Source organism: Pleurodeles waltl, chromosome 8, assembly GCF_031143425.1.
Source record: "Pleurodeles waltl isolate 20211129_DDA chromosome 8, aPleWal1.hap1.20221129, whole genome shotgun sequence".
Taxonomy (NCBI): domain Eukaryota; kingdom Metazoa; phylum Chordata; class Amphibia; order Caudata; family Salamandridae; genus Pleurodeles; species Pleurodeles waltl.
In genome coordinates, this window is record NC_090447.1 from 602,462,131 (window position 1) to 602,480,455 (window position 18,325).

Consider the following 18,325-nt stretch of genomic DNA (forward strand, 5'->3'; position numbering starts at 1 on the left):
GTAAGAAGTTTTTCAAAGTTTGCATGTTTTTTCACAGATTACTACAGCCCAGAAATGATGGGCCTGAAAACAGACCAGGAGGTCTTGGGGCAGCTTGTGAAGATGAAGATACCAGCAGTGGCCGAGCTGATGGAGCGTCATGGCGTAATGTGGACGCTAGTTGTTTCCCGCTGGTTCATCTGCTTGTTTATCGATGTCCTTCCAGTCGAGGTAAGGCAATGGTATGGAAATGGGTTTTATTTTTCTCGGACTCCTGCAACATGCTTTAGCCATGCTAATCACCCTATTTGACTGATACAGCTGGTCTTTCACAAAGTAACCAGTGGCAGCTCCGTTAGGGTGGAGGAGCACCGCGCCCCCCGCCCCACTCGCCAGCAGCAGAAGCTGCAAACCCTTTCACAATGAAATATTAAACTGTGTTTATTATTTTTTCATTGTGAAAGGGGCGGGACATTGGGGGTGATGAGCAGTGAGGGGAGTGCACTGTGCACTCCTCTCAGAGCGTATTGGTGTTTGGCCGGCCGGCTCGGGCCGGCCAAACACACATGCGCAGGGTGCTCTCTCCAGCATGGCAATGTGTTGCCGGGCTGGAGAGAGCAGGCACAGGCTCCCAGTCTGCCTGGAGCGCCCTGTCTGGGTCCTCCCAGCCAATCCTGACGCAGCTCTGAGCAGCATCAGGATTGACTGCAGGGCAGGCAGAGGGAGCCTGTGCCTGCAGCGACGGCAGAAAGAGGAGTGGCGCGGCGGCGGATCAGGTACGTTTTTTATTTTTTTTATTTTATTACATTTTACCCCCTACAACTCCCAACCCCCTGCGTACCGCCCCACACCTTGTGAGCGCAGCGGGCCACGACTGAAAGTAACCTGTTCTTTATACAGCTGGGAAAGAAAGAGTTTCCTCCTGTTTTCCTCAGCTGGCCTGTCCCATCCTTCTTGGCCCACAGTAGACAAGGACAGCGCCAGAGGACTGGTCAAACATGGACCATGGATGCTATAAGCCTTTCATATCTGCATCTGTGGCCATTTTTTACTATGAAATAGTCTTCTAAAAGGTCTCACTGCAACATTGCTGCCGCCACACTCTCATAGGTGAATAAAAGGATTATGCTCATTAAGGCATCCTGTAGGTTGCTGCTGCTTTCTGGGCAGGGCCACTGCAATTATGTAGCAGAAGAGTGCCAAATTATGCAGCAGGGTTGAGTAAATTATGCGGCAAAATAAGCCAAATTATGCGCCATATTTTGTAATAGTATTGTTTCAATATTTCTGCATGTTTTCCTTCAGCTTACTGCTGATTGGTTATACAGTAGGTTCATGCGCACTGAGACACCACTCTTTTTTTTACACTTGCGCTCTTCGGCTGAGTGATTTAGTACATTAAACACATTAACCAAGGTTTGGTGCAGACTTGGCTTGAAAAGTGCTTCAGATCTTTACAAATAGCAGGCTTCAGCTCTTTACAAATGGCATGGCTTTCTGAGGGGCGTGACTTTGTATGTGTGGCATCATTTCATGACAAAACCGTTTACCAGATGGTAGTATTTTACTTTTTACGCATGTGTTCTGCACATTGTGGGTCACGCCCTAGTTGACTATGGAGGTGTGGCCAATGAGTACTTCTAGCAGGGCAGGCTTGAAGTCAGCAGATGCCATTTTGCACAACCCATTTGGCTGTGGCAAGTGTTCCCCAAGGCACGCCTGATTAGCCACGTTTTGCATAGGTAGAATGTATCCAGACCACATTTCCAACCCGACACCGCCTCGTATATCCCTCCAGATCTACGATTGAAAGCATTTCCACCACCTGGGATCTCTTCACATTTTTCACCATAAGGTTAGTACGAATTCATTGCTCTGTAGATGGCTGTCTTCCAGCCCTCACCATGCTGCCCACTGTTTAACTCAAAGGCCTTTTAACATCCAGTTTCCGTATTGCCTGCAGAGATGTGCACATTTGCCGTATTTCTGCACAAGTACCATACCAGCTTCTGGAAAATAACTGTGCCCGACTTTTCTTGGCATTGATATTGTGTGGTAGTTGTTGTGCCTAGTGCGCCCTGCATTATTTATTTCTGCACTACAAGGAAGTTTCCCCATCTTTCAGTACTTGTAGCTTTGTCCCAGCACACACTACTGTGTCCTCACAAAGTTGCTGCAGTGCATAGGTTCAGCTAAGTTCTCTCAAAAGTACGGCATTTGCTTTCATGTTTCTTCCCATGTTTCACAGTTGACCCCCATTCCTGTCTCAGTGAATACCATTCTGCCAACCAACTATGCTCAATTCTACTAGTTTAAGGTACGTGCTGTCTGTCCTCATGCTTTATTGCTGTCTCTTTCCCACGCAGTTTAGAGACCTTCTTAATGTTATCCTCAATTTTATGGAGTTTCTTTAACTTATATTGCACAACTGCTCACCAACTTAAAACGTACCAAGAAATATGTAAAAATCACATAGGCGAAACCTAATGCATTTATCAATGCTTGTTGATACTGGCAAGCATCTTGGTACTTTATTTCTTCTGTTAAAGGCAGAGGTCTTAAAACTATGACTGGTCCTCCATGAGGAAGCAAGGTGGAGCGAATGCCTCTGCATGGAATGAGGCCACAAAGTGAGGAGGAGAAATAGTCTGCCAGTGCTTGTAAATACAGAGGGCCTGGAAGTGTATTCCTGGACTTCAATACTGTTAAACTGAGTCTAGAGGGAGGAGGCTGAGGGGTGATTACCGATGGGCTGAAGGTCCCAACACCTAGGCCCCTGAGGCCTTCGAGCAATGGCGCCTGAAAGAAGTAGAGGGGCAACATGTGTAGGCTCATTTTGTTTCTTAACAGGGTAGAGAGAGAGGCAGAGACAGCAGCCATGAGCCTTGGAGAGCTGGCTCAGGGGAGGGGGGGCCTCAATATATTGAAAAGTTCAATATATATTTTTTAAGAAATGGTGAATGAGATGGCCTGCTACACAGAGCCATAGCTATCAGTTCAGCAGGTGCAGTGGTACTGAGGATACATTGGTGGGAAGGTCCACTGCACCCCACTTTGTCTGTTTTGCAACATTTTCAGGACTTACTGGGCTCAGATAGTATCAATCCGATTTATTTACTACTGGGGTCTGGGACTTAAACAAACTCCGAACTGAGCATAAAGTAGATCCCTGATTCCTTTAACACTTGACCCTGAGGGTAGCAAAGTCAAGCAGTGAAGGGTTCCTGAGGGGATAAGAGACTCATAGGTTAACCATACATCCCGCACAGATCAATAAATCAATGTACAGCCAATGTTTAATCTTTTGAAAAGAAGTGTTTTTACTTTATTCGCACTCAGGGTTTCTTCCATTTGGGGGTGCGAAATGAGGAAAGTCTGGTGGTGACTATCAACCTGGCTGAGGATCCATACAAACAGTTACATTCTCATGCTGCATGGGCTCCTTTCCCTACTTCCGGGTTCTTCTCAGGATGCACAGTACCTTTGTTTTCTGTTATGTTTATTTTTTTTATGGCAGGCAGTGCCTGTTTGTGACATGTCAGTGTGGAATGCAACTCTGTGTGGTGAGCGGCGCATGGTTCACTGAGCCGAGGAGGCAGGGGCCGTGCTCCATCATGACTGAGGTTTGAACGTCTTGTGTGTCCAGTGGTGGCAGGTTGTCACAGGGGAGTGCAGGCTACACCACTCCAATGTGGCTGTGGAGTTGCATTGCTCACAACTTGGCAAATCTTGTGACTCAGGATTTTTCTATGGCAAGGCACAAACCCACCACCCAAAATAGATGGCCACTACTAGTTGTCATGGTGAGTACTTAGTCATTGCTACTGGCTCCTCTGTCAGTTCACTTCTAGCACTCCCATGTTTTTTGTCCTAGGGATCCCGAATGTGGTTAGAATGTTTGTAGCACCTTGCGCCTTCTTGGTGCCTGATTGCACCACTGGAGCTTAGGCTGACTTAAGTTCCTTCCACAGGGGTAAACTGTGGAGGTGACAGTACAGAGTCACTTTGGGGTCTCCTGAGCCTCATTCTTACAGAACCCTGCAGGTCCGTCCCTAATACTGCAGTGGTCATCTTCGGCTCGACCCGTTGTGGCACCTTCATGGCCCCTGCTTCTTCTGATAAGCATCTTCCTCCTATAAACTCTTGTGTCCCTACTTGGAGTTGCTCAGCTCTCTTTTTACCAAACTACAGGCCATGCAAGCCTTTCCTATGGGTCACATCGAAATCCCAGGTTTCTGGTGCCAAACTTGGCAAGTTTAGTCTGAGGTGGTTACCTCAAACCTGGGGCACTGAGTGTTTCTCATAGCTACTGGTATGGAGACCCTGAAAGAGAAATCTTGGCACACTTCCTAGAAGTTTATATCTCGTCTTTATACCAACATTGCAGAAAGTAGTTGTGTATTCCAAATGGCGCTTCTGAGTGTGGTTCTGGGCAGTTCTGCCTTTTCGCTTATTTCAGCTAGACTGGTGAAGGCAAAGTCTTTATCACCAAGTGAGAGCAGGATGGTGCTGTGGAGCTGGAAGTCTTCTTATTGGAGAAACATACATTAAGGGTACAAAAGAAGGGTATGCCCTTTAAGAAAAATGGACAGATGGAAACTCCCTAGCTCATTGCTTCCCAAACTGTTTAGAACCATGACCAAACTTTAGCAACCCGTCTACCTTTAATGGGCATAAGGCAGGCGATTTTTTTAAATGCAATTAAAGCAATGTAAGGTAGTGCATTGTCATTTAGAGACAGCACATTTTCCATTGAAATGAACACTGAGTTGCACAGACCTGCAATTTACTGATAAAACTACGTAGCACAAATGACAATGTGAGGAACTCGGGTTTCTGTGAATATGTATCATTTGTGCATCACCAAGTGAAGTGTTTTGATTTGTTTTCATCCTATTAAAATCCTTGCTTCCATCACACCTCAGAGTTAGAAAAAAGCTTATTTTTTGCTTTCCTAACTGCTAAATGCTTGCAGTTCACTTATAGGTATTTACAAGTTGTTGTGTGTTGACAAAAAAAACATCCTACAGTCTTTTCTTTCACACGCCATGTACTCCAAGAAGGTTGTCGCATAATTCCTTTTAAAAAGTCCTTTCACTTTGCAGTCAGAAAAAAAAAAGGGATCACCAATCCCAATGCTAAAAGAATAAGTAGCAATCAGACGACATGGCCAGACATGTGGGCTTTGTCTTTAAAACATCATAAATGTGGCAAGGTAAACACAAAATCTGAGGGTGTCTTTATTCATTGCTGACTTTACCGACCCACCAAAACTCGGGCCCCACAATTTGGCAAAACACTGCTCTAGCTTCAAAAGGGTTGACTGCCTGCTTTCCTTAGTATTATTGAAATATTCTGAGGACAGTGCTGCAATCCACATCTTCTCTTGGTTTTCCCTCCATAGCGCCACATTGGGTACCACTGAAGTGCAGCAAACGCAAAATGCAACCCACTGTGACCACAACCACATTTGTCATACATGCATCATACATACATGCTAAACGGTACACCTGCGCAACATCCATGTCCCATGAGGATGAGACGAGTGAAGGACCCAGTTACAGGACCATGTCAGACCAGTTTATAAAGCAGTGGAGATCAGTAGACAACTCTCTCTCAGAGGGACAAGTAAAAAGGCCTGCCTTGTGATTAACAACAGTATCTCTGCCATCACAGTCACTCCTTGTTGGAAGGCTGATTATTAGTAGGGGTAAGTACACGCATACCACTAGCAATAAGGCTACCAACCCAATGTTGGGCCCAGTCAAGGTCTCAAAACATCAGCCCCTTGTTCAACCCCTTGTAGCTTGGCAGCAAGCAGGCAGGCTTAACTTAGGAGCCAAGTATGTAAAGCATTTAAATACACCAATTCAGTAAATAAGTAAGTCACAACAAATAATTTAAAAAAACATAACAATTTATACCAATAGGACATGCTTTTATCTTTACAATGACACACAAATGACAAAAATCCAATTTAGGGACCCAGAGATATGAATTGTTAAAGATTAAAAGTAAAACTAGTGCTTAGAAGGAAAGAGCACTCAAAGGGTTAAAAAAAAAAAAAGGTTGCTCTGGACCAGGTCACAGTCAAGAGTTCCAGCCGTCCGCAAAGTATTACTTTTACCCTTTATTCCAGAAGTGTTTCTTGATACAGGAACATGGTCCACAACAGCAATCCAAGGTTCCAGAATCTCTGAGTTGCTCTTTGGGATGTTGGGACTATAATTCCAATACACTTGACCAAATCCTTAAAAGTCTACTGAACGCTGTCCAGCTGGGCTCTTCCGGCAGGAGTTGATGCACATAAATCTTGGTAGCTCCTTTATACTTGTCACTTACAGGGAGTCCACTCCGTATCATTTAGAAGCCAGGCAAAGTCCTCTTTTGTGAAACTAAGAGTGTGCAGCAGATGCAATCCTTGTGAGTGCAGTCCTCTTTAGTGCAGACCAGAGGTTCAGCAGGGAAGACCTTCTTCTTCTTCTTGTTTCCAGGCAGAGATCTTTGGGCATACACAACACCAATCCAGTCTAGAAGCTCAGAGGTGGTCCTTGGGATGTTGGGACTACGTTCCCCAGAATGCACCTTGCCAATTCCTTCAAAGGCCACTGAAGGTTGTCCAGCTATGGTCTTCTTGATGGAGATGGTGCAGGTGAAACTTCTTTAACCTGTTGCTTTCAGGGAGTCCACTCCTGAGTCCTTTTTAAAGCAGGTCAACACCCTTAGGGATGTTGTTCCAGTGTGCACTAGGAGCGGGACTTAAGGTGCAGTCATTGGGCTTGTAGACCAGGGTTCCAGCAGGGCAGTCCTTCTTCCTGTGATTTCAGGCAGCAGATCTGAGTTGCAATGCAGCTCAGCCACATTTATTCAGTCATCTTGGGGACAAGTAGGGGCGGCTCCCCTGTCCAATCAGATGCAGGGTGCAACCCAAAAACATGACAGTTTCCTCCAAAGTGTGGCATTTATTTTCTTGTCCCATGAAGCACTGCACAGTAAAATCCAAGATGGACGCTTTTCCTCCAGAGGAGCAAGACCTGGTTAAACCAACCTACTAGAGTGGCTCATGTCACTCCCCCTCTAGACCATCTGCAAACTCCTTTCCGGTGCCTGCTATCTCTCTGTGGGGTACAGGGTGAGAGGGCAGGCGTGGCTGGCATTCCTTGCTGTCCTGCTTCATTTGAAACTCAGTTTGATTTACCCAGCACCCTTCTTGGCCTGGTCTCTACAACTGCAGACCTCCCACCCCATCAGATAACCTCTGCTCAGTGCCGGCCATTTGTCACCTCATCAGAGCAGCCTGGCTAATCCTGTAAAGGCTGACCTATCAAGAGAGGTCACTAGCAAGCTGGATTTTAGCATACAGAAAAGAAAGTCCTATTACTTATTTGTTTGTATCGATTATCAAAAATACAACAGTGGCACGCTGTTGGATTTATCATTACCAATCTGTTGAGTCCGTTAATGACCCATTTAGCTCCTTCGAAGCAAAGCTTATGGTTAGGTGAAATATTCCGATGTTCTCCTACGGTGCTAAGTAGCTACAATGAGGAAAAATTAAAGGGGCAGTTTTTCCCTCACCAGGGCATATAAAACATATTTTATAGTGTCCCTGCTTATAGTTACATGGCACCTCGGCCCTGGGGCACCTAGGGGAGACCTTAGGGCTGATTTATATACAGACAAATAAGGTAGATTATCTCTGTGGAAGTACCTTTAATTCCAAAGTTGAATTTGCATACATTATAGTTTTTAAAGACAGTCTGCAAGGCAGGGCTGCCTTTGACAATGACAGATGGCACCACAGCAGTGCACACTCCACTGCAGGAAATCTGCCCTAATATATACAAGATACTTATTGGTAGTGGGTTTGTCCCTATTATCTACTAGGAACTTACAGAAGTCTGTCATTGCCAATTGTAATTGTACCACTTTACCATTGCCTTTTTTTCAAAGCACTGGCCCCGGGCTTGGTTAGCAGAGCCCAGGGCACAGTCAGGGTCAGTTACCATCAGTATCTGTCTGCCAAATTGGGGTGAACATGCTAAAAGAATGACTTCTCGCACTCCTCTACAGCCTGGTGAGCTGATGGCTGTTGCACTCAATCAAAAGCGGGTGCATATGGTGTACCCCTCAGTAGTACAGAGCCATACCGTGGGTCTCAAGTCGTGTTGCAAAAAGTACCTCAAGTGTTTTTGAAGATCAAAAACCTTCAGCAGGGAGGCGCTGTCTTCAAAGCCATGCAGGTGGCCTTTACCGTCCCAGCATTCTGTCTTACAATGCAAAATGGGAGGAATGGCCCACTTTCCTTGCTAGCATTAAGGGCCCTTGTTGCACTAGTGTTGCTTAAGGTCTTGGAGTGATGACCAGAGAGGTCTGGAAAAGAGGCACAGGAGAAAACCTGCTCTCATGTGGGTGGCTCAAAAGGGGGCATGAGGGGTAGATTGGTGGGCTGTCTTTTAAGAGGACACAGTTGGTTATATGTTTCCTCCCTCCCAAGGCCACAGCCAACCTTTGATTTGAGCAGCAGATGGCGTGGCACCAGTAAGACCGACACCAATTTTATGAGACTTCTAAAAAGGGGAATGAGACTCATCTTTCTTCCTTTATAGCTCTATGGTTCAGGCTACTCTTGCTGCACACGTGTTGCTTTGGGCCTTAGAAGGCTGCCCATGGTAGTGGGGTGAGAGGGATTATTTGCTGTGGGTTATAGGGCAAGCAAAAGTACAGCTGAAAGGATTTCATAGCTGCTCCATTCTTTCACTCCTTTCCTCCAGCTACTTCCCATCTGAGTGCCCCTCAATTACCTCCCTACCTTACAATAAACTGTGGGAGGGAAGGCCTATTGAGTTGGGTGCTCTGAACAAAAACAGTTAAAGACTTCTGGTTTAAAAGGATTTAGAGAAACACAAATGTAGCAAAGAAATAAAGTTTTGAAAAATAAGGGAAATCATGGTCAAACAACATACCTCATTTAATAGACCGAACAGTAATCAGAAGCGCTGCAGGGATATACTTATGGAGTATGACCAGCAGATTACGCTAACACATTTACCAAATGTAAACTTCATAGGATTGTTTCTCAGAAATCCTGCAATTTAGATTCTTTGCGTCCCGACAGGGTATCTAGGAGAATACACTGTTGCTTTCTGCAATCCATGTTTTGAAGCTGGGGATCAAAACATACATTAGCCCAGTTTCTGCAGAATATGGAAGTTGTCACATTTGATTCAGAACAACACCCAGCTGTTTCCAGTGGAAGTCTACACAGCTGGCTATCTTCTGATGTCAAGAGCTCAATTCACAGGGAATTCCTACTATAACAGATTAGGACCATGGAAGAATTACACCTTCTACAGGATTGAAGAATTAAGGATCGCCTGCTTGAACAGACCAGGATCCCCTCAAGAAATTCCCCCTTGTAGGGCTGAAAAAGTAGCTAGGGAAGGGCATACGTCTATATCTCATGTTAACGCAGTAGCAAGGCATCAGCTAACCATCAGATCCTCTGTCAGACCTCACCCTCGCTTTGTGTGAATCATCACCCCTCAAGCGGTCTTCACCGAGATTGTGTGCGCTGAACTCTCTACATTCTAACTCCTCCTGTAGTAGTCTATTGCAGACATATGTATTATCTTTTCAGACATAGCAAATCATTCATATAATTTTCAGGATCCCAGGCCTTTGCCAATTTCGTCATTTTTACACCATGGGTCCTCTGTGGATCATACAGGATTCTACAACTTGTGAGAATCGTGTCTAACCAACACTGCGGCGCTTCACCAGAAGGGTAGTCCCCTGTCTTAGCACTTTCCATACAAACATGCAATGGCAACCAACAATAAATAAAACATAAGGCATATCAACACTAGGTAGGAAAAGTGAGGCCTTCCTTCTTTACACAGACTACACCGTCCTCTTCTCAAGAACATCAAGCAGGCTTCAAGAACTGATCTCTAGTTAATGTGACTTGTATGACCCTCAAGCTGGAAATTTAGCATATTCAAAATGTATGACTCTTGACCCTAAAATATAAAGATCACAAATAGATTTGTAGGCACCACAATACTCAACACTGTGAAAACCTTCCAGTATCTTGGTATCACCTTTGAATCACAGTTGACTAGACTTGGTTACTAGCAGTTTATAGCACTAAATGCATTTCTTAAGTGACTTTTGGGACAGGGATTTGGGAATATATCCATGCATAATGTATCCAGACAAAAGCAAATGCATTTTTAAGTACTTGCTTGGTTTACCACTGTCTACTGTGCTGGTCATCTTATATGAGGACAGTGGCTTTAAGTATGTTGTGAACCATATAACAGCCATTCTTATTTTACTGTGGATATCTGTGTGGTGCAATCTAGCAGAAAGACCCAACAGAAAATTCACATCTGACTCATTTGACCAGTGACATAAAAATCCCTGGTTCAGTGCATTAAGGAATTCAGTTTAACGTTGGTCTCTCCTGATTTTTTGTTTTTAATAAACCTGACACAATTGTTAAAACAGATATGAAATGGGTTCTAAACGTCCTTTCAGCTTGGGGCTCAATTGGACAAGATCATATAGAATTTTTGAACATCTCTCATGCGTGCCTGAGCAAACTGTGGTTGCAGGTTTAAACCGCCATTTTGGCCTGGCAAAATTACTATTTTGCCAGGCCTAAACCTTCGTTTTTAATCCACATGCTAGCCTTAGGAAAGCAGTAAACAGCCATAGGGCAGGGTGAAGTGTACGTATAAAGTTAGGCATGTACTTTTAAGTTTTATATGTCCTGGTAGCGAAAAACCGTTAAATTGTCCTTTTCACTACCACAAGGCCTGCCTCTCCCACACCATAACATTGTGTTAACTTATTACATTTCATAAGTGATAACTTAGTTGAAAGCAGGTAGGAATGTCGAGTTTGGTGTCTAAAGAATTGTAATTCAAAGCCCTCTTTAAGGGTAAAGTTGTATCTTAAGTTGCAATTCTGAAAATGCCACTTTTAGAAAGTTGCCATTTTATTGCCCCAACCATTTGGTGCCTGTTTATTGAATCACATGACTAGGGGTAGCTGTCAGTTGGTCTTTGTGTATTGCTCCCAGACAGTGAAACAAAGGGCCATAAGTGTTGGCAGGATGGACCATACCGGAGTTAATGAGGGGGAGGAGGAGTCACCTACCACACTTGCACATCATAAAGGCTCTGACTGAGCACAGTCACAAAGGATTTGACACTAGTCTACTGTGACCCCAGACAATCTGGGGCCACGACTGAGATGCAGCAAACTCCAAGCCTCTCTAAGTGTGCAAACCTCCAGAATCTTCTTCTACTTCAAAGTGGGTACCACGTATAAATATTGGACCCTCAGACCCAACTCTTCAGTACACCTCTGGACCTATGGAAGACTCAGATGGTCTCCTGTGCCTCTATGCCAGAAGGACTGCTACTCTTTTGTCCTGCATGCCTGCTGCCTGAGTGAAGGACTGGACCTGCATCTTGAACACAGGACCACCTCATTGCGTGCCTGGGCTCTTATGGCCAAGACAGACCCTTAACTCGGCTCTCCCTGTTAACTTGTTGGCTTGCCTGCCTCTTTTACAGTACTGTGTATAACAGTTACTCTGTTTCCACCTCTCTCTGTATCTTGCTTGGAGGAGCAACATCTTGTCGTCTGAGATTCTGGTCAGTTTCCATGGGTCTCAGAAGAATAACTATTCCTACTTCTGGTTTTAATAAGGAAGAATTGTGCATTAGAAGTTGTTAAAAATTACCTGGGTATTTTTCTAGCATAAAATGAAACAACGCTCATATCATTCATTTTCGCAGTTCCAGCACTCTGTCCTAAATAGGCCTATGCTCTTTTATTAACTGGCATCGATTGCCCTCCATCTATCACACTGAATGCAGTGATTACTTTGACTGTCTTGTCTTCAGAAGCCATCCAGCAGCAAGGGCATGACTTCTTACCTCTGCTGGTGTCAGGCAACCTGGGCCAAATAGCACGCATTGGATTTACAAAAACGCGCATGCGCACTGCTCGGCCTTTCAGTGCTCATATAATGAGGCTTTTAAAGTGCCCGCAGATAATTCAGTAGGTTCTGCTGCTTGGAGTCTGACTCCTGCAGCTGAGGGATGGGACAGAGTTAATCGCAAACTCCCAGTGCTCCTCTGGCCCTAGTAGGCAGTGTTACTGGAACAATTTTCAGCCTAGTGGTGCTGTCACCAGTATTACAATACTGAACTCATAGGGATTCTGAAAAATCAGAGAATCACACAGAGAGAAAGTGGTGCAAATGAGCCACGCCCATTCAACACAAGAATAGTAAGGGAATGGTATAGCTGATGTTCCATTTAGGAGCACACTTTCACAAATATGTTACTAAAGCATGGTGTGGTAGACACTGTCATTTGCAGACAGTACATGTCCCATTGAAGTGACCACTAAATTTGCACAAACAGATAATTGTATTAATAAAACTATATAGCACACAAACTATAATGTATGTCAAGGAATATTTGTTATTTATTAATTTAAATATTTTGATTGCTTTTGACCGTATTAAAATCTTTGTTTCCATCACACTTTAGAATTAGGAAAAAGGTGCTTCATGTGTGCTTTCCTGTTAATTTATTTAGAAATATTTATACAATTAATTTATACGTATTTACATTGTTTTGTGTGTTAGAAGTAAAGAAATCCTAGAGCCTTTCCACTCACACCAGCAAGATGTTCACAAAGTTCACTTTACAAAATTCACAAACTCTGCAGTAAGTGAAAGAAAAGTAAACAGCAGTTTCCATGTTAAAAAGAATAAGCAGCAATATGTAAGAAGGCTAGACTGGCAGTTGACCTGTTTGAACTCACAGCAAATGTTACAAGATATAAACAAAATTTAAATTCCTCATTAATTCTGGTACAGCTTCCCAAATCCAGCATGGTTGTTAAGGTGCCCTCTCAGGGCTCAAGTGGCTGTTGTAGTTGGCCACACTCCCATTTCTGCGCCTCAGTGCATTGCACTGGCTGCGCCACTGGTCTCTGTGCCCCTGGGGCATAGATAGATGTTTTATTCCTAAGACCAAAACTGTCTTGCAAAGCACTCTATACCCCTCTTCGCCACCCAGACCATCAATATGAGCACCCTGAATATAAACCTCATGTCATTCAGAAGTCTGGTGTGACTTGAGAGGCCCAGATAGGCATCGTGCGCCTCTCAAGTAAAAAAAAATTTCGTCGTCTACTAATGATTTAAATTCATCCCTGCACAAGATCGGCTTTTCGTCACAAAATCCACTATCAATTAAAGACTGAGTTATGTCACCCTAATTGTCAATTCTAGAGCAGAATGCCACACCAAGCTAATCCAGGAGGGAAGTCATAGCTGTTCACTTCCACCAGAATGAAAAAGCTTCCCTGGCTCGCACTCAGTATCCGGTGGCCTATAAACTCTATTTAAATATTTAAGCTTACTAATCAACTGACTTTTAACTTTACGGAGGCCCTGCCATTCTCTTTGCCCGTCCTAAGCTTCCTGTAGGTGCAGAGTGCCTGTCTTCATCCAGGTACTCTGTAGAACTTGCTAGCAGCTTCCAAGGTAATGTCCTTGTGCTCTGTAGCAGGTTTTCTCAGAGTGAGCTCTGCCCCAGGTATATCTGATGTGTCCTTCAGGTTCAACATCTTGGCTTTCTTTCTGGTGCCCACTTGGGACCACTTCACGTTTTCTTTGGGTTGTGTACTGGCTTTTGATTGAATCCATTGCAAAGTAGTAGATGGCCTGCATGCACTTTTCACTCCACTCCCTTCATCCATTGCAGAGCCACTCAGCATCTTTTGGAATATTTCATCAGTATTTCAGTTATGGTTGTGACTATCTCAAGTTTGGTTCTTTGCCTTGCATGGTGTCTTTCGGGCTCCCAAACCCCTTGTGCTGAAGAGTTCAGCATGTTTCCTCACACATATTGGCAGAACGGCTCCTCTAAAGGCAATTTTTCCTCCTCTAGGTTCCATTCCAACCCCTTTCTTAAACATTCGCACAGTATAGAGGGGCTTTGAAAGGATTACTCTGCACTTTCTGTGCCACTAGACTCATCCAATGAGGAGCCTTCTTCAAGGTAATACTGCCCCCTGCAGTGCTAGGGCCACCCCATAGTCTGCCGGTTGACTTGTCTGGTCCTTTGTGTAGTCTACTTTTGGTTGATCCTTCCTGTAGTCTAGTCCTGGGGACAGCCCCTCAATCCAGGAATGTTTAGGAGCTTTATTTAACAGATACCTTATGAACTGAAGCTAGATTTCCTGAGAAACTACCTTCATCACAGACTTGTGCCTCCGATTCTGTAGTCTGCGAAATATGACACCATAGGCTTCTCTGTCAACCTCTGTTCCTTCACCTTTAGATTTGAAGAGGACTGACCTAGGTATGATGGGTGGCTGGGCTGCTGTAGTTTGTATCACCAGCATGCTTCTCTGTATTTCTTCCTAATGACTCCTTCAATGGCACATCCCTTGTAGATCCAGCTGAATATTTGTTGATAGTCACTTTTTTCTGTTTTCGCCCATTCAGTCTGTCTCTGCCTTGAGCGAGATGAGGATCAAGGTCATGTAAGCCTCTGTCCTCTTCCCTGGTTTATGTTACTCTGATTGACACTGCAGGCTACAAATCCTGGTACCAGGCCAGGTCCATCCCAAGTTATTCTGAGAGTTACCACCTGTTAGAAATGGGTTTCTGGTTGGCTAGGGTATGCACCTCAGCCAGGCAGAACTTACCCACTCTAGTCAGGGCAAGGGAGTTACACGTCCAAGATAACCCCTGCTCACCCCCTTGGTAGCTTGGCACGAACAGTCAGGCTTAACCTGGAGGCAATGTGTAAAGCGTTTGCACAACACACACACACGTGACGCAATATCCCCACCACAAAGGAAACACAACACCAGATTATATGAAAATATACTGTATTGTACACAATGCAATTATCAGACCAAACATCACATAACAGTACTATCCTGCTACCTTAGCAGTTGTCAGAACGTTACACATTAGTTACTCTGCAAATTAGCAGTAGTCACACATAACACACAGGTTACTCCGTATTCTGCAACATAAGCAGTAGTCAGGAAACACGTTATCACATTAGACCACTTGTCATAAGAATATCATAAAATGCCCATAGTAGGAACATTAGAAAACATATGGCAAGTTAGGGAAACATATTAGCAAGTCATGCCCATAAAAGGAACATTTGCACATATATGAAAAAGCATCATAGAACAGGTAAGCAATATATCACAATCAGCAAAGTCTTTAGAAAGAACTTTGATTATAATTCTATTGGTCCTTTTAAAAGTACCTGGTAGATGATAGAGGCACCTCCAGTGCCTGAGGAACAGAAACAAGGGGGGCCCCCGGCGCTCCCTGTGCCAAATGGGGGCCTCGTGATCCTGAAAAGGGAGAGGGGCAGCACGCACCCTCCCCGATCCTTATTGGGTCCCTCCTGGGGACTCGTGATCTTTAGGGCCCCCCCTCGGGCCTCAACCGGCCCTCTCCAAAAGGGGGCCCAAAGCGCCAAAGATTAGGGCCGTAGGGGCGTTCGCGCCCCTAGGCAGTGACCGGGGGAAGGGGAACCCCCTATCTCCCCTGCGTCCTGCTTGCAGGGAGGCAGCCACCCTTGTCCTCGGTGCGGCTGCCACCAAAGTAGTGAAGGAAGCAGGGGCCTCCGTTGAGGCACTACACCCGCTTCCGAAAGCGGCCGCACCCGGTCCGGTGCGCAAGCCGCTGTTCTGCCTTCCCTCGTCCTCGAGGGAGGCAGCGCAGAAAGTTGAAGACCAGGTGTGCCCCGGGGGCGCTCCGAAAAGCGCGTGTCACCCGAGGCACAATAGGAGCGTGCTAGCTCCTTCCTTCACTTCGGGAAGTGCCCCGGGGGCACTAGAGTCAGCGCGATCCTCACGCTCAAAACCCAGTGCTCCTCCCGGGCTGCGGCGGTAATCCCAACAAAGAAGAGGCGCCGTGGAGAGCGCGAGGGCACATTGAGGCTCCCGGGCTGCGGCGGTGTTCTTGCGGTTCACGAATAAAGCGCTTCCCAAAGCGCTAGAGTCATCTAAAGCCCGGGCTGCGGCGGTGATCTTTTCCAGCTATGTTGAGAGAGAGCGCTTTTGCTAAGCGCTTCAGGCAAAGCTGTGGGGATCGTGGCAGGGGTCAGGGGCCACAGCACCCTGCCCCTGGGAACAATAAGGCAAGGAAAAGGTACAGGGCTGGTGGGCCCAGCTACAGGCCAGCACAAGGGGTGCAGATGGTGGCAGTTCCTCCTAGTGACCAGGCAGGTCACAGGTCAGCACAGCAGCAGCAGTCCAAGGCGGTTTCCTGGTGAGTCCATTCATCAGCGTTCTGTGTCCAGTTTCAAGTTCCAAGAATGTTCAAATTGTGGGGAAAATTCCCCTGTACTTATAGTCCGTTCTTACAGTGTTTTACAATGGTAGGGAGAGGAGGTTCCAGACAGTTACAACTGGTTCTGGGAGTGCCCCCTCTCTCCTTTCAGCACAGGCTCCAAACATCAGTGGAGGGTTAACGACCCTATTGTGTGAGGCCAGGGCATAGTCTTTACAAATGCAGGTGTGCCCCGCCTCTCCCTTCTCTCAGCCCAGGAAGACTGTTCAGTATGCAGATGCACCTCTGTGACACCTCCACCCTCCCTGTGTACAGGCTGTCTGAAAAGTATGCACAAAGCCCCAACTGTCACTCTGCCCAGATGTGGATTGGAGTCAAGCTGCAAAATACCAGAGTCATAAGCACAGATAAAGGCGCACTTTCTAGAAGTGGCATTTCTGTGATAGTAATAAAAAATACACCCACACCAGTAAGCAGCATTTATTATCACCATCACAACCATACCAAACACGCCTACGCTACCCCTCATAAATCAGACAATACCCCTTACACATAAGGCAGGGTATTTCTAATGCAATCCTATGAGAAGGCAGCACTCACAGCAGTGAGACACCAAGTTAGCCTGTTTGTTACTACTAGGACAGGCCATGCAATATGGCACATGTCTTGCCTTTCCATATACATGGCACCCTGCCCATAGGGCTAGCTAGGGCATACCTTAGGGGTGTCTTACATGTAGTAAAAGGGGAGTTCTGGGCCTGGCAAGTAAGTTTAGATGCCAGGTCCCTGTGGCAGAAACTATGCACACAGGCCCTGCGCTAGCAGGCCTGAGACAGGTTTGAAAGTCTACTTCAGTGGGTGGCGCAAGCAGCGCTGCAGGCCCACTAGTAGTATTTAATTTACAGGCCCTGGGTATAGAGATACCGATGTATAAGGGACTTACAGGTAAATTAAATATGCCAATTAGGTATAAGCCAATCATACCAACTTTAGATGGGAGAGCACCTGCCCTTTAGCACTGGTCAGCAGTGATAAAGTGCTCAGAGTCCTAGAGCCAACAGCGAGAGGTCAGAAAAACCAGGAGGAAGGAGGCAAAAAGACTGGGGATGACCCTGCGTAAGGCAAAAAGTCCAACACCACCACTACCAGGAAGACCACTACAATTAGGCCTCCCTTTGCAGAAGTCTAGTCCTCGTATAGGGTATTCCTGTTCCAGTACTGATATTCTTGCCTCAGCAACTCTAGGTAGTCGTGAGACAAGGTAACTAATTAGATGTTGCCCCTCTTTCTGGAATGCTGTGGAGTACCCATGTCTGATTGGTTCCTCTGATTTCTGTCTTTGGAGCCTATTCATATAACATTTGTATTGGTGCTGTTTGGCTTCTCCTCTTTTGACTTCTGAGAGTCTCTGATTGCAAACCTCAAAATAGCATGGTCACAGTTGAAGCTTCAGTGAACAATTTTTGGAACTCTATGCATTTTCTACAGCAGGGGCCTTTTCAGCAGCACCTACAGTTTGAGTTTGATGTCCCTTTCTACCTTCTTATTTTGGTTTGTTTCAGAGAAAATTATTCAGTTGTGGCTATGTTATCTAAGTGGACCTCCTGGGATGAATACTGTTGGAGCCAGGAGATTATTTCTGCCCCTCTTCTTTAACGGGGCCTGCTTCTGACCATAAGAACAGGTTCTTCTCAGTCTCAGATTTTCATGTGTTTATGGAGGCTGTGGACGTTTACATTCATTAGAAATCTTCCTTACTTTCTGTAATACAGTTAGCTCAGCATGCCACCAGCAACATCCTGTCCACCTTCAGTGAAGGGGCTACTATGCAGTGGCATAAATAAAATTCAGGGGACCCCCCCCGCACAGATCATGGAGGGGTCACTTTTGAGCTCTCAGGCAAGGGCACTGTGCTGAGGGCCACCCCCCAGCACCGCAGGCACTGCGGTGGCCTTTGTTATGCCACTGCTACTATTGATGGGC

At 45.6% G+C, this 18,325-nt stretch overlaps 1 protein-coding gene across 2 annotated transcripts in view; it reads left to right on the forward strand.

Moving 5' to 3' along the window:
• Nucleotides 1-18,325, forward strand: part of GRTP1 (growth hormone regulated TBC protein 1) — a 626,114-nt gene that overhangs the window by 501,485 nt on the left and 106,304 nt on the right. For both annotated transcript variants that reach the window (XM_069204672.1, XM_069204671.1), the window contains exon 6: nucleotides 38-210. In XM_069204672.1, the coding sequence (XP_069060773.1) occupies nucleotides 38-210 (173 nt within the window). The remainder of the gene's footprint in view (nucleotides 1-37; nucleotides 211-18,325) is intronic.